General features: G+C 35.8%; 2 protein-coding genes across 2 annotated transcripts; both read right to left on the bottom strand.

Moving 5' to 3' along the window:
- Window positions 1-1,736: 1,736 nt before the first annotated feature.
- On the bottom strand, window positions 1,737-6,696 carry LOC110872220 (probable alpha-amylase 2). The gene is made up of 13 exons (XM_022121003.2): window positions 6,370-6,696; window positions 5,777-5,870; window positions 5,610-5,643; window positions 5,095-5,126; window positions 4,801-4,927; window positions 4,499-4,725; window positions 4,258-4,403; window positions 4,056-4,168; window positions 3,877-3,965; window positions 3,020-3,142; window positions 2,860-2,895; window positions 2,642-2,740; window positions 1,737-2,111 (listed from the first exon to the last, which is right to left on the bottom strand). The coding sequence occupies exons 2-13, from the start codon at window positions 5,792-5,794 to the stop codon at window positions 1,920-1,922; spliced, it is 1,236 nt and encodes a 411-aa protein (XP_021976695.1). The 5' UTR covers window positions 5,795-5,870; window positions 6,370-6,696; the 3' UTR covers window positions 1,737-1,919.
- A 1,744-nt stretch (window positions 6,697-8,440) lies between these two features.
- On the bottom strand, window positions 8,441-11,191 carry LOC110870878 (triosephosphate isomerase, cytosolic). Its single transcript, XM_022119966.2, has 9 exons — window positions 11,046-11,191; window positions 10,513-10,588; window positions 10,256-10,379; window positions 10,055-10,139; window positions 9,836-9,968; window positions 9,342-9,436; window positions 9,180-9,258; window positions 8,733-8,815; window positions 8,441-8,644 (listed from the first exon to the last, which is right to left on the bottom strand). The coding sequence occupies exons 1-9, from the start codon at window positions 11,082-11,084 to the stop codon at window positions 8,594-8,596; spliced, it is 765 nt and encodes a 254-aa protein (XP_021975658.1). The 5' UTR covers window positions 11,085-11,191; the 3' UTR covers window positions 8,441-8,593.
- Between the last annotated feature and the right edge of the window lie 5,083 nt (window positions 11,192-16,274).

Here is a 16,274-nt window from a genome sequence, read left to right as displayed (position 1 = left end):
AACCTACTTGGACACAGTGGTTGAATCCAATCTGTCCAGTGATGGAGAAGGACTTACCTGGAATATGAGAACGGTATAGCGATGCGGCTGGCACCGCATCTGGTGTATGAAAACGGAAGTATTCACAGCGATGCGGCCCCGCACCACATCCAGTGAACACTTCTATCAATACAGAGAAGCTGGATAACAGCAACAGTCACCACAGCCGATGATGCGGCCTGGCACCACATCTTGCGTATTTCTTGATCAGAAGAGTACGACGCGGGAACATCTACAGTTACCGCAGACAGCGATGCGGCGTGCACCGCACCCTGTCTACTCATCAAGTGGGACTGACACCACAGAGCAAGTAGCACCAATGGTAGCCGCCTGTCAGGACTACGTAAGCAACAGACTGACGTGGCGTCGCCTCCCCGGCCAACATGTCTGACACACCTGCAAAGGTGCAGCATGCCGTCAGTCTATCCATCCACCTCCTCCTTCACTCCTCGGCTATAAATACCAACCCCGAACCAGGTTTGAGGTATCTCTTCACAACTCTCTCACTACTACTACTACTACTATCATACTTTGCTTCCCAAGCAGACTACTGATTCTCACGCCGGAGAGTGATAACAAGGAGCACCCCCCACCCCATCCTCCTTGTTACGGGTCACGGTTTGTTTCCTTGTGCAGGAGATCAACCCACCGGTGACCAGCCAGCGATCCTCGAGAGGAAGGGATTAACCCTTCTTGACGAGACCAGTGAGTTAACTCTGCCCGGTTAACCATTGTTTCATCAGGTGGGTACGCCCCTGGCACCATACCTGTATTTATTGATTTTTACCTTCAAATACCATACAGTATTGTACCAGACATTTTCGATGTCGATACCTAATTTCGATGATTTTCCGGATCGGCACTTTCGGTGCCGTTACAGGTTCCGAGCTCATCAATATTTTAACGTGTTAGCACCGTAATTACTGAACTGAAAACAACCGAATTTTCAACGTGTAGGACGTGTGGGTCTATTATTATATATTAGGTTATTTAAAATCGCTTTTTTAGGACGGAATGACTATCCTTACCACGTTATTTTTATTTATGTTTTGATATTCAATATCTGCTTGCCGTTGCTGACACGCCTTTTGTAGTCATTGAGTACCTGCCGCAACACGCGGGCGGAAATCAACTAGTTTATATAAAAATGTCACAAAAAAACCTATTGTAATTTGGCTGGTTCAAAATTAACCAGATTAATTTTCAAGTTGGTCAAAGGATAACTATTTTCTTAAAAAATTTAGTGTGAACATGATGAAATTAGCCATGTGCATGTACTATAGTGATGATTTGAACATTTATTTCTCTTTTGCATGTTAGTAAATTAGAAAAAAATTAATGTTCAACTAGGTGTAGTTTCATTTTTCTGAAATTTGAAATTTACAGGAACCATCAATACCCTGCTAATAAACGAGATTTGGAACCTGAGACCTCTGCTTGGGGACAATATTGACGCTTACGTATGCACCAACACTTGAAGGTTTTGAAAATGAAAATTCACTAAATCCATGAAAGGCTTTGATGGTTCATGGCTGTTAGAGTAACATTTTAGAAATGTTTATAACTATTGAATTATACAAGTCCGGGGTTGTAAAGATCTAGAGACAGATTAAGGTTCGACTTTAGCGAGAGTTAATGGTTTATTCGTTAACTTATCATCTTTGTTATTTACACTAAAGCAGTTTTGACATTATGGATATGAATTGATCAAGGCATAAATATTGTTTAACATATTGGATAAAATCATACATAGGTCAATGTAGAAGTTCCCACAATGTGTGACCGATATAATTCCCGTTGCAAAGAATATTCAAAATAACAATATAATGTCCGATCGACTACTTTATTCAATGTAGTAGGAAACGCTGATCCTTGTTGATTTACTTATGCCAAACTGCATATTGGTGCCCATGGGCTGCAAGTTTCCACTCGGGCCCTGTGGGACACCACGAACCACTACCAATTTTCATGCACAGTTTCTCTCCGATTATAGCTGCATAAAGATTGGATTGGGCCTCGATGATTCTAATCGGGGATCTGCTGTTTATGTCTTGCTTCTTGCGAATATGAATCTGCATATTAGTTTGAATTATCAAATATGTGAGAATGGGTTTGGCTCCGGTTAAGAACGGAATATTGAGTAAAATGTCATTTTCGTCCCTGAGGTTTAGCCAGTTTTGTGACTTTCGTCCAAAGGTTTGTCTTTCCGCATCTGGATCCAAAAGGTTTAAAATCTTGCCATTTTCATCCGGCTCGTTAACTCCATCCATTTTTCCCTGACTTAACAGAGAAAAATGGATGGAGTTAACGAGCCGGATGAAAATGGGAAGATTTCAAACCTTTTGGATCCAGATGCGAAAAAACAAACCTTCGGACGGAAGTCGCAAAACTAGCCAAACCTCAGGGATGAAAATGGCAATTTACTGCCGGATTATTTAATCAAAAAGGATACGGGTCAAATGGGTCAACAAGTCAACGGTAATCCAAATTAGCTTAAATTATGTATTAGTATTTATGAAAGAAAAGGTTTAAGAATTCGGACATAAGTGGTTGGATACGACCCGACCCGGCCTGTTTTGATCATTTTGGCAGCAATACGTACCAGTTTCGCAATTTGGTCGTGCATGCTGCTGCCCCAATCATAGAAATGGTCATAGAAGATTGAGGGTATCCCTGGATGCGTCAGGATATACGCGTAGCCCTGAATAGTGTCAACAAGTTAGAAATCAAAACAATAAACCCATATAAACGTGTCTTCAAAAGTCAAAAGTTGACTTTTCAAGTATATATGTATAATCAAGAAAAATATGAATCCTATACCTCCATGACATGATCTGAAGGAAATGGCCAATGACCCTGCAATATAAAAACAAATTCGCTTCATTTATTAGGCAAGGAAATCATATGTTCTGATATTCTTTTACGGATAAATATATTGACATATATGCCCATGATGAGCATTAACATAATAACATCATACCTGAGTGGAACCGGTGTCATGATTGTCAAGAAACGTTACAGCTCTTGAAGGCCACCATCCCATTACACCTGGCGGCTTTCCTTGTGCGTCACGCAAACGCCAAAGTTGCCCCTTAACAGCTTCCTGCAATAAAAAAACATTAACATTTACGGTAAAAGTAAAACACCACTAAATTGATACTTTCAAGTAAAGTACACGGATAGTCCCTATGGTTTCCCAAATTTTTGGAATTGGACTCTTGCTTTCCAAAAGTACACGGATGGTCCCTGTTGTTTGCATTTGTTAACGAATTTAGTCCCCAGCTTTTTTTTTCTATAAGTACATGGATAGTCCCTGTGGTTTGCACTGTAACGCGTTTAGTCGCCAACTTGGACCCGTTGTAACCTTTAGATTTGTTGGTCGGGCACCATTTTAGTCCCTGTGGTTTGGGCCATTTTGCCAGTTTAGTTCAAAGGTTTCATTTTTCGCCTGTGGGTCCAAAAAGGTTTCACCATTGCCATTTTAGTCCACTAGGTTAACTTCATCCATTTTTCTGTTAACGAGAAGTGCATATAAAATGACCAAATTGCCCTTCTCGTTAACAGAAAAAATGGATGAAGTTAACCTAGTGGACTAAAATGGCAATGGTGAAACCTTTTTGGATCCACAGGCTAAAAATGAAACCTTTGGACTAAACTGGCAAAATGGCTCAAACCACAGGGACTAAAATGGCATTTAACTCAAGTTACAAAGTGCAAACCATAGGGACCGTTCGTGTGCTTTTGAAAAGCTAGGGATCAAATCCAAAATTTTGGTAAACCACAGGGACCATACGTGTACTTTACTCTTTCAAGTAATTTACAACTTTCGGAATGTACCTGAAGAATTCCTTTTGTTGTGAAGTCAAATGCTGTAGAAAGCTGCCCTGTGGCATCAATCCAATTAACAATACGTTGTCGATGACTATCTGCAAGTAAAATTATTCAGTACTGGCATACAAAATGCGTCACAAAAGGTTCAAAATTAGAATAAGAATTTAAATTTTAAAATAAGGAACCTTGATTGTAATCCAAGTAAGTGCCTTTATAGTTGCACGAGTCCCAATATTCTCCAACGCAAAATACTGGCTTTGCACCCTCGATATATTCTTTCACGTATTTTGCCGAATAACTATAAGTAACATCAGTAAATAGCCGATTAGACAACCATAAGTTTTAAATAAAATGTTACGTATACGAAAAAAGGATTATACGCAATACCCTCTTGCGAAATCAAAACGGAAATCTTGAAAACCAACAGTATATCTTAGCCATTTTAGCCAACCGATAATATCTTTTCTAACAAAATCTTGCATATGATCGATATTAGGAACCCCGTTAAAGTTGTCTCCAGTACTCCGGTTACCCTGTATAATACAACATAAGTAAGCAATTATTAAACTTAATATACCGCACGATATGTATATATGGTCACGAATAATATTTTATTTTTAGTGCATACCCGTCCACCTGTACACGACGTAACAGCGCGTTCATCCCATGACAACGGTATCCCATCATAACGGTTATACCTTCCGCCATGTCCTTGGGTGGTCCCCACACGATGATTGATAACAATGTCAGCCATCGGTCGAATATTATACTGCTTCATTTTATTTAGTAATGTTTTAAGCAAATGTTCAGATCCGTATGAAGAGTTAAGAGAATAGAGGTTCTGTGGAAGGTAGCCTGTGAAAGAGTTTAAAAAATATTAGAAAACAATAGTATATTTATATGGTTTTTTTTGGCTAGATTTTAACGAACCTTCGCGTGAAAACGATTGAGTTGCAGGTGGCAACCAAGCTGATGTAATCCCGGACTTTGCCATATCGGGTACTTTTCTCTCCAAATTTCTCCACCAGTCGTGTTTATGTGACTCCCAATTGAAAGCCTGAAAAGTTACAGATTTTGCGACATTTTGTTAGAATGTAATACGATAAACATCGGTGTTTTTTTTTTTGTAACCGTGAGAATCCGTCAGGTAAACTTGCGGGGGGCCTACCAATACTCTACTAACCAGTGGGACTAAACAATTTTAAATTTTTAACCCATAGTTACCTGAAGCAAAACTTCTCTTCCATTGCGTATCACTGGCGAATAAAAGACCAAATTTAGCTAGGATAATTGATAATAAATATTAGAGTTAAATGCCATTTTTAGTCCCTATGATTTGGGCCATTTTGCCAGTTTAGTCCAAACTCCAAAGGTTTCATTTTTCTCCTGTGAGTCCAAAAAGGTTTCATCGTTGTCATTTTAGTCCACTGGGTTAACTTTATCCATTTTTTCTGTTAACGAGAAGGGCAGTTCGGTCATTTTATATGGCCGAATTGTCTTTCTATTAACAAAATTACATATAAAATGACTGAATTGCCCTTCTCATTAACAGAAAAAACGGATGAAGTTAACCCAGTGGACTAAAATGGCAACGGTGAAACCTTTTTGGACCCACAGGCAAAAAATGAAACCTTTGGACTAAACTGGCAAAATAACCCAAACCACAGGGACTAAAATGGTATTTAACTCTAAATATTTTAATGAGAAACAAATGTTAATTTACAGATAATTAAGCTTACCAATTTGTGATTGCTGCAAACCGTCATCATGATCCTACGATCAAAAACAAAAAGGCCAATGAGATAAACAAGCAAAACGAATATTTCCAATACGTATATCATGTTATAGGCATCTATATAAACGGAAAATTATCGAACAACGATTGAAAGTGAAGTAAGATGCTTACATTTCCCAGGAAGCCCATATTTTACGTCTTAGGAGTGTTGAAAACTTGTAGTAAATTTATTAATCTTGATTAATAAAATCAAACAATAAATATCCTGCATATAAAGGAAAAATCTTGTTATGCGAGGAGCCGAAATTATCTACAGCTTTGAAGAACACAATATAAATGTTTCCTAATTCCTACTCTCAGAATTGTTATGAATCATGTAACACAACTTCAAGAATTTATATGTACGCATGAGAAAATAAAGGTCAAAGTTTGACTTTTAAGAATAAAATAGATGACTTTTCAAGTTTTCAACCTGAAACTTGATGAATAGTTCTTTAAAACGACAAATAAACGACACAAATATTCGTATTGTAAATTTGTAACTGGTCTGGAAACGTTGAACAGGTGAAGAATTGCTCAGAAAGTTTGACTTCCAAAAGTCAAAATTATACTTTCTGGAATAATATAACAGTGTTTGTCGAATTCAAATCACACAGTTAATACATAGAAATTTCTTCAAAACATAATAAGAAAATTCTAATTAACATAAAAAAAACAATATTTCATATTTGAAATTCAAATTCAAGAGATTATTAAGAAATTACCTGAATATAAAAAAATGAAATTGTAGAAAGAGCCCTAGCAAATTCAATTTAGAATGAAACCCAAAAGGACTCTGCTGCATTGGAAAGGTTACGCAATCTGGGTATATATAGGGATGATGAACAGAAAACGAGTAAAGAAGTTTAGATTCTTGGGTAGTGGAATGCAAATTTTCCATCCACAATAAAGGGATATTCGGGTTGAAATTGAAATTGAAATGGGGGAAAAGATTCGTGGTACGTTGGTTTGCGGTGAAATTAACAGATGGTTTGCAATTTGGTGATTCGATTCAGCTTTTGGTTTTGTTTTTTGGGGGGAATGTTATACTTGGGGACCTGAATATTGAATAGGAACGTCTCGTTTTTGTCATTCGTTTTTGTTTCATGCGCACTTTGCACGGAATATAAATAAATGGAATATTAAAATTTAAAATCTCATGGGTTGATGAATGTTCTTGTTTTCATACATGAGAAAAATGTTTGAGTAAATTACTAGGTTTTGGGTTTTAGTGGTTTTAACTAATTGAGTCTAAAATTAAAAAGTTTAATACTTTGAGTCTCTAAGCTCTCATTTTATAACGTTTTGATTCCCTGTGTTTTAGTGATTTTAACCATTTGAGTTCAAAATCAAAAGTACAAGTGTTAAAAAGTTGGGCTCAAAACGTTATAAAATAAGCGGTTAGGAAACTCGGGACGTTAAACTTTTTAATTTTAGATTTAAGTGGTTAAAACCACTAAAACACGGGGAGTTAAAAAAGTAACTTACTCGAAATGTTTTTAAGAGTCCATTGTGACCGTGTGTAATGAATAACTAAATCACTCAAAATTTGATATAGTGTTAGCGGTAGCATCACGTAAGTAGAGATCAATAACCAAACCACCTATTGTGTAGTGGATTAACTAAAAATTAAATTAAGAAAAAAAAAAAGAATAGAAAAGTGTGATTGGTTGGAAGATGCAATGGGCTCCACCCCTTCTCCTTTGGTGCTCGCCATTCCAACGATTGAAGCACCACTGGCACCCTATGGATAGCAACTTGTAATGGTTTAACCGTGATTTGGCAGGTGACGTGTAGTGGGACGCTAACGCACTACACATAGACTAATATATTCTCGTGTGTTGTTATTAGCAGTCTTGTAAGTTGTAAGATACAAGGAGGGGTTTCGTAACCGGCTATTGAACTCGTCAGATTGATTTTAAAAAGATGGATTACGTTATAAGTAAATTTTCTCAATAAATACTATATGAAACTTTTAGGGCGTTAAATGATATACTCTAATTTATAAACTTATCATCAAAATAAAAATCTAAATACACAATTATGTATATCAATAATTCAATATATAAGTTTAACCTTCTGTTTAGTATAAACAATAAAAATAAGTACCGGTACCCATACCGATGTTGTTTGGTCGGTTTCGATTTGGTTAACTACAGTAGCGGCATAAAACTCATTACCAAGCATAAACCATACAAATGAGTACATACGCAGGTACCGATGTGTTCGGTATGATGTGGTAACAATACAATGTCAATTTATCAAAAGCAAAACAATATAAATAAGTATTGGTTTATCGGAAGCAAACACAATATAAATAAATATTGGTACCAATACATATATTATTCAGTCGGTTTCAGTTCTTTTTTGGTACGACAGGGGCACAATAGCCGTTTCAATAAACTTTATACTAAAATGTTGAAAAAAAACAGTTTTGGTTCGATTTAGTACGATAGTAGCAAATTATCCGTTTTCAATAGATTTATACTACAATGTTAAAATAAATAAACATAGAACACAAGTTGTCAGAAAAATAATAAAAATACATGATAAATAAAATATTATTATGAAAATTAAAACAATTGCTTAAAAATTAAAAATCACTATTCATGGCAACTTTATTTTAATCATTTTCAATAGATTTATACTGCAATGTTAAAAAAATAAACATAGAACGTAAGTTGTCAAAAAATTAATAAAAATACATGATAAATAAAATTTCAACCTTCTGTCTTTGCAATTTGTAACTTATAAAACATGTCTCAACTTGTAAGTTTAATACTTTAATACCACAAACTGGCTAGTCAGGAATAAATCCGCACATGGGCCAAAACATTCTATAGCAACAAATCATGTATGCACATAACAACTTATTCTCTTATTAGACAAAACATCTTTTCTAATTTAAATTGAATTCCTCAAAATTTGACATCATAACTGATATAAAACTCATGCACTTTTCTTCACTTCAGCAGCCTTGATGATATCAATGAATTCAGGCTACATAAAAAAAAGATACACAAAAATTAAAAATAAAATATAACAAACTATCAACTAAAAAATATATTTAAAATATGATATAATTCACCTTGAGAGAAGCACCACCAACCAAGAAACCATCAACATCTTGTTGCCCTCCCAATTCCTTGCAGTTGGAACCATTCACAGATCCTGCAAACAGATACATTATAATTAAATTTTAATTTTCCAAAATAGAAACTAAGGGGCAGTTTGGCAACTTCTAAATGGTTAAGTGCTGAACCAGTAAGAGGTCTGAATCATTAAGTGCTGAATCATTAAGAGGTTTGAACCATTAAGAGCCAGTATAATGTTTAACCGTTCAAAGGCAAATCCCTGACTAATTCAGATTATAGGTCTTAACCAATCAGACTCAGTATAATGCTTAACCATTCAGACATCTGCTCGTGAAACAAACAGTCTAAACCATTAAATGTTAAACCAGTAAGAGGTCTAAACCATTAAGAGTCCCATTAAGAGCTAAACAAACAGCCCCTAAATACATATATTGACAAACCTCCATAGATAATCCTTGTTGAAGCTGCCACATCAGCCTTGATGTTTGTTTCAAGCCATTTCCTTAACTCTGCATGTACCTGTTAATCACAGTTATATTTCTTAAACTTATGCTCACACATGATGTTATACAAGGAAGTATAAAAGCATATATTCGGCTTACTTCTTGAGCCTGAGCTGGAGTTGCAACCTTCCCGGTTCCAATAGCCCAAACGGGCTCATATGCAAGGACGACATTATCCCAGCTTGAGATCTTGTCTGCAATAAAAAATGTTCACAAAATTTGAATGTGATATATTAATAGGAGTGACTATATAATACGTATATTTGTGTCAAGTCAAGATATATAACGGATCAAGTTGGGTTTACTCAAATTATAGAACGGGTTAGTCTTTTAAAACTTGCTAACTTAATAAGGGTTCTAATGGGCCAATAGGCCCAACACCCAATGGCGGATTTAGCCACATTTTATGGGTTCCTTGGAACCCAGTTAGTTTGGAAAAAAATAGTGAGAATTAGTGATAACCTTGTATGATTTGGAAAAATTAGTGATAATCTATCAAAAGAAACCCATTAGAAAAAAAAATTGGATCCGCCACTGCCAACACCAGGTAATCAAGATTGTTGAACGATAAAAGTTTTGAAAGATATTTATACCTGCAATTGCTTTAGTTTGTGCAGCAACAACTTTCATAGTTGTTCCAGCTTCGCGTTCTTCAAGAGTCTCCCCAACACAAGCAATCACCTTCAAACCTTGAGAAAGCGCGTACGCAACTTTGTCTCCTACAAACTGAATTCATTTACCAAATTAATGAGAATGTATTTACATCTTCATTAACAAATGGACATGAAACATTCATATGTTAAGCAGATTACTTCGTTGCTTTCTTTAAATATAGCTCTCCTTTCAGAGTGACCAATAATGACCCACGGGATACCCAAGTTGACAAGCATTTCTGCACTGCACATACAAAAGAATATCAATTTCAGAATCATTAAACAAATTTTGAAATGAATGAAGATCAAAAACCGTTTTAAAGGAGAGGTTAACGCTTTCTTTATGACGTGGAAATATACCTAATTTCGCCAGTGAACGCGCCACCTTTCTTAACCCAACAATTTTGGGCTGCAACTTGAAAGTGGGACTTCAGTTCACTTTTTACGCATTGGATGAACACAAACGGCGGGCTCACCACAATCTCTGCAAAAAATGGAGAAACTAGTTGGATGAATGATATGCATATCGATATACCTAACCAAATGTTTACGGATTTCAATAATCATGATGCTAAATGATCGACTCGTTTGACCAATTATGGGTTGGTATTGCTTACCTACAACATCTGCAGATGGCACTTGACCGCCATTAAGTGTTGACACAATCTGCTTAACCTCGTCTTTAGTTCCATTCTACAACCAAAATTATCAAATAATTTTATCAACAAAAGGAAATCCGGACATCTGGTTGCTAATTCTTACTAACAAAAAGCAGATGTCTGATATGAAACGACAAAAATGTATTCTATAATCACTAAATCTAAGATAATTAGTATCTACACTTTTGAACTTAATCAACCAAACAACTTTCCAACGGTAAAAAATCATCCCATACATTTGTTGATATCATTAAGCTTCCCTCCAATAGAAGAAATCAAAATCACAGAATCATGAATCATAAAACAAATATTATATCATGCAAATCATACAGAAACCATACTCCTAATATTATTAACATTTTCAATGATTATTAACAAAATTCGCAAGATCAAATAACAAACAATTGATTAATGAGACATGGAACATTAAACATATATATTAAAAAAAGCTTAAAACAATGCATTAAATGGTGACAGGATAATAATATTACGCATTTCCAGTTGCCGCCAACGAAGAACTTGCGTCCCATCTCTGATCGAAAGCTAATGAAATGGAAGGTGTTCTCAGATTATATTGGATTGAGTAAAATAGGAGAAACTGATCACAGTTCTTACACAAATGTACACCCTTTAAGCTTAATGGAATTAGTTTTCTCCGAATTTTTGTATGGAAAGTGCTTTTTTAACGGATCACAAACTACATAAAAAGACTTTATGCATGGCTCTATTTTTGTAACATTTTTAATCATACTTTGAATTAATGAAATTGTCAATTTTAAACATTAATTTTATTTTTTTAGTTTTAACTGAATTTCAATAACATAATTTTATTTTTTTAGATTGTAAGTGAATAGTATTAAAATATACCATCATCCCTCTCCTACCTATCGAACCAATGACTACTATCTCTCATCTTCCTTAATGCAAGCAAGTTTTACAAGACTACTTGATTGTACTAGGGAATCGAACCCGAACTCGAGAGGCAAACCTAAAACCCGAAACATTTAGATGGGTATCACAGTATCAGACTACGGGTGTGAATTTCTAACACGACCTGAAAACACGGCACTAACCTAACACGAAATTTGCATGTTCGGGTTGTATTCGGTTCGCCTGAAATTTTCGGGTTCAGATCGGGTTGAACCCACCAACCCATAAACACGACCCGTTACCACCCCTATATCAAACTTTATATGGGATTGTTTTAGAAAAATTCGGAAGGGCAAGGAATTGGGAGTGCAATAAGATGTTGGTTTCTTAGGTAGTGGAACGCGCTTAAGGTAAATTATATCATTTTTTTAGTATTTTTCTTAGTTGATATCTTCATATTTATTTATTTAATTTGTTGTATATTTTATATGTAGCCAAAATTCATTGATATCATCATTATTCATCAAGGCTGCTGACGTTAAGAAAAGTACATGAGTTTTATTTTAGGTTCGTATTATTGGCACACCTTGGGGATTAAATCGACACCATCAATACGCATCGTATAGGCCTATACGATGCGTATTGAGGTGGGTTCAAACTTTTATGCCTGCCAAAGGCTGCCATTGTTCTCTACCAAAAAGTAATACGCATCGTATAGGCCTATACGATGCGTATTGAGGGTGTCGATTTAATTTTTTAATTTTTGCAAGGTAGCTTCCTGTCGCGCGGTAGCTTTCCGTCACGCGAACGAAGAAGCAGCACTTTGGACATTTGTTGGTCTTCAAACATCTAGGAAACATTATTTGAGAATACCCCTGAATTTATCGAAGCTGTCGAATGAGATCCTCCACTGTTGGGTTATCATCTTTCAACCCCATTTTCCCTAAATTTATTGATTATGTTTTTCAACAGGGATGTAATGCAATGATTCATCTCAATTGAATAGACCGACACTTGCTTCATAGGACTCACTCGAATCGTCTCGTATGTAATAACAGTACGTTTAGCATCTGTGCATGCTTGAATTGCAGAAAACAAAGGATAACGAAGATGAACATTGTATTTATCACGAAAGTACTGAACAACCGAGATAACAGCTCCGGTTTCATCAACTGCAATTGGAATTGATCTTGGAACAACATACTCTTGTTACCATCAATAATCTTGGAGTTGATCTTGGAACAACATACTCTTGTTAACAAACGGTTCTCCAATTCCAAATCAATAATGTAAGGAAAAGCGTTGAGATAACAGACATCCATCAAGCTCAAAAAGAAAACTTGTGTTTCCTATAGTCACAAACGATTGCGGTTTGTATTTCGCATAGCCACCGTTTCGGTAGTCAAAAAAGGTTGCGGTTTGCAGATTCAATCTTCATTGCTTCATTAAAATTAACAAGGCGGTCTCTTTGCTTCGTCCACTAGAATGATTTGTGTATGCATTCTTAGGGTTTTTATTATTTGATCAATGGAAGTTGAAATCGACATAAAGGACATCGATGATTCAATCGCAAACAAAACCAAACACAATCAGGTATCGGAGAACGTGTACTTCAAAAATTCGGTTAAGTTTTTCAATAGAAATAAGACTCACTTGAATCGTCTCGGAAGTACTGAACAACAGAATTAACAGCTTCGGAGAAACTGGACCGGCTTTGAAACAAGCATGCCTTGAACGAGTCTAGAACACTCGTAATTCTCAACCGGCTTTGAAATCGGACGGATTCTACGAAGAAACTGTTCGATTTCACGGTTTGTTTGAGAACCTGATTCAGATACACAACGGTCTCTTTGCTTCATCCACTAGAACTATTTGTGTATGCATTCTTTTGGTAGTTAATAACGCTAATTAGAAAAAAAATCTGTAAAATTAATCATATCGATTGCTATAACAGGATGGATGTGACACACACAGATAGATAAGCTGTCACAGTTGTCAAAGACTGTTTGTCGGGTTTCCAATGCTCACACATGGTGATAAACAACGCTGATACGAACACATGTGTTTTGAAATAGGCTTTGTTCTTGGTTTAATGAAGTTACACGTAGCATCTAGTTATATTCAGATTTAAACAATGCACGCCTCAACTGAGATAACGGACATCCATCAAGCTCAAAAAGAAAACTTGTGTTTCCCATAGTCACAAACAATTGCGATTTGTATTTCGCATAGCCACCGTTTCCGTAGTAAAAACGGTTGCGGTTTGCACATTCAATCTTCAATACTTCATTAAAATACCACTAGTAGAAGAACCCGACACGTCTTCATGTTACGGAGAATGTTCTCGAAAGTGAAGAAAAAGGAGTAAAAAAGATGAATCAGTTGTCAGAGAGAGAAAAGGAAGCTGTTATTTCAGTTATTTCTGTTGATCCACAAATTCCAACAAATTGTATCTGTCTGAATCAACCAAAATCCACAAATTCCAACAAATTGTATCTGTCTGAACCAACCGAAATCCACAAATTCCAACAGTTTCTCCGTCGCTAATTTCTCCACTCACCGTGAAATTGAACAGCTTCTCCGTAGATTCCGTCCGGTTTCAAAGCCAGTTGAGGATTACGAGTGTTCTAGACTCGTTCAAACTATGTGACATGTGTCTATTCCAGTGGTCCCGGTACTATTTGTGTATGCATTCTTTTGGAGAAATCATGTGTTGCAGTTTGGAAAGATGACCGAATAGGGATTTGAATAACAAACTGTGGAGAACTTGTTTGCGTTATCCATCAACATAAGCTAAAATACTCTAAAATTAACAAGGCGGTCTCTTTGTTGCATACTGATTATTGAAAAGATTTGTTGGAATCTAAGAAAAGAGTAAAAAAAATGAATTAAGGCGTACATTAGGAACAAGAAGTCCAACAATCCGTTCATTATCTGTTGTTGTCTAAAACAATATGAATGCACGCAACGAAGTTGACAACTTTGGGTATATTCGAAACCAACTAAAATACGTTGGGTATATTCGAAACCAACTAAAATATGTTACAATACGTTAAAATACGCTAAATACCATAAAATACGTTAAAATACGCTAAAATACGTTAAAATACGCTAAAATACCCTAAAATATGTTAAAATACGTTAAAATACGTTAAAATACGCTAAAATACGTAAAATACCCTAAAATAGGTTAAAATAAAGCTAAAATACGTTAGAATACGCTCAAATACGTCAAAAATACTATTAAATACGCAAAATATGTTAGAATACGTCAAAATACACAAAAATACGTCAAAGTACGCGACTAACGATATTTCCACACACGTATACATATAATACGGCACTATGGAGTACAAGTGGATTTCAAACAAAACTGTACGTAATCGTAGAATACGATATTCGCACGCAACCGAACGGCACCGAAACGACTTATGTTGAAGGTATACGTAATAAAACGACAAAATATGCGAAAGTTTGGCAAAAAACGAGACGTATACGCGTCGAACCGAGGGAAACACGATAACACTAAATTTGAAATAATGCCATATATGATTGTATAGGCCTATGTTGTATCGTATATCAGCTTAATAAGAATCGTATAGGCCTATACGATTCGTATTAAACTTTGAATTTTCTCAAAAATACCCCTGAATTTATCAGAAAACCAGGGGTATTTCAGTAAAATCATAGATTAATACACATCGTATTGGCCTATACGATGCGTATTGAACTATAAATTTCTCAAAAATGTTTTTCAAATCAAGGGTTCCATCTTTACAACCACTTGTTTTCAACAGGGATGTAATTCAATGATTCATCTCAATTGAATAGACAGACACTTGCTTCATAGGACTCACTTGAATTTGTGGATTTCAGTTGGTTCAGAAACTTAACAAAAGAAGCAACTAAAAAAGCATTTGGTTCAGAAACTTAACAAGAGAAGCAACTAATTCGAAGATCCTTGCGTTAGACACAATTTGTTGGAATTTGTGGATTTCGGTTGGTTCAGATCTCTATTCGGTCATCTTTCCTCTCAAAGAAGGATGAGATATCGGCAGTTAGCTCGAAGAAGTTTCTCTCAATCAGGTGTTCGATTAGATTTTCCCTTTTAACAATGTCATGTTAATTGTTGGAAATTTGTGGATTTCGGTTGGTTCAGACAGACACAATTTGTTTTCAACGGGGATGTAATGCAATGATTCCTCTCAATTGAATAGACAGACACTTGCTTCATAGGAATTACTTGAATCAAACATGCATGCCTCAAACACTTAACATTTTTAAAAGTTTTCAATAAAATTTCATTCTGATGTGAACTTGTTCTCTGTGAAATGTCTCACTTAACAAGACAAGCAACTAAAAAAGTGGTGAACAGTATTTAACGTACACACCTTGAAGTACTGGATCAACAGAAATAACTGAAATACTGAATCAAACAGGCATGCCTTGAAGTACTGAATCAACAGAAATAACTGAAATAACACCTTCGGAAACTATTAACCCACAATTTGTTGGAATTTGTAGACAGACACTTGCTTCACAGGACTCACTTGAATCGTCTCGGAAGTACTGAACACCAGAAGGATGAGATATCGGCAGTTAGCTCGAAGAAGTTTCTCTCAATTAGGTGTTCCATTAGATTTTCCGTTTTAACAATGTCCTGTTAATTGTTGGAAATTTGTGGATTTCGGTTGGTTCAGACAGACACAATTTGTTTTCAACGGGGATGTAATGCAATGATTTCTCTCAATTGAATAAATAGACACTTGCTTCATAGGACTCACTTGAATCGTCTCGTAAGTACTGAACAACAGAAAGATGAGATATCGGTAGTTACGAGATTCTTCGAG

The sequence above is a fragment of the Helianthus annuus genome, chromosome 8 (genome assembly GCF_002127325.2).
Source record: "Helianthus annuus cultivar XRQ/B chromosome 8, HanXRQr2.0-SUNRISE, whole genome shotgun sequence".
NCBI lineage: Eukaryota > Viridiplantae > Streptophyta > Magnoliopsida > Asterales > Asteraceae > Helianthus > Helianthus annuus.
This window is presented reverse-complemented; position numbering and strand designations above follow the sequence as displayed.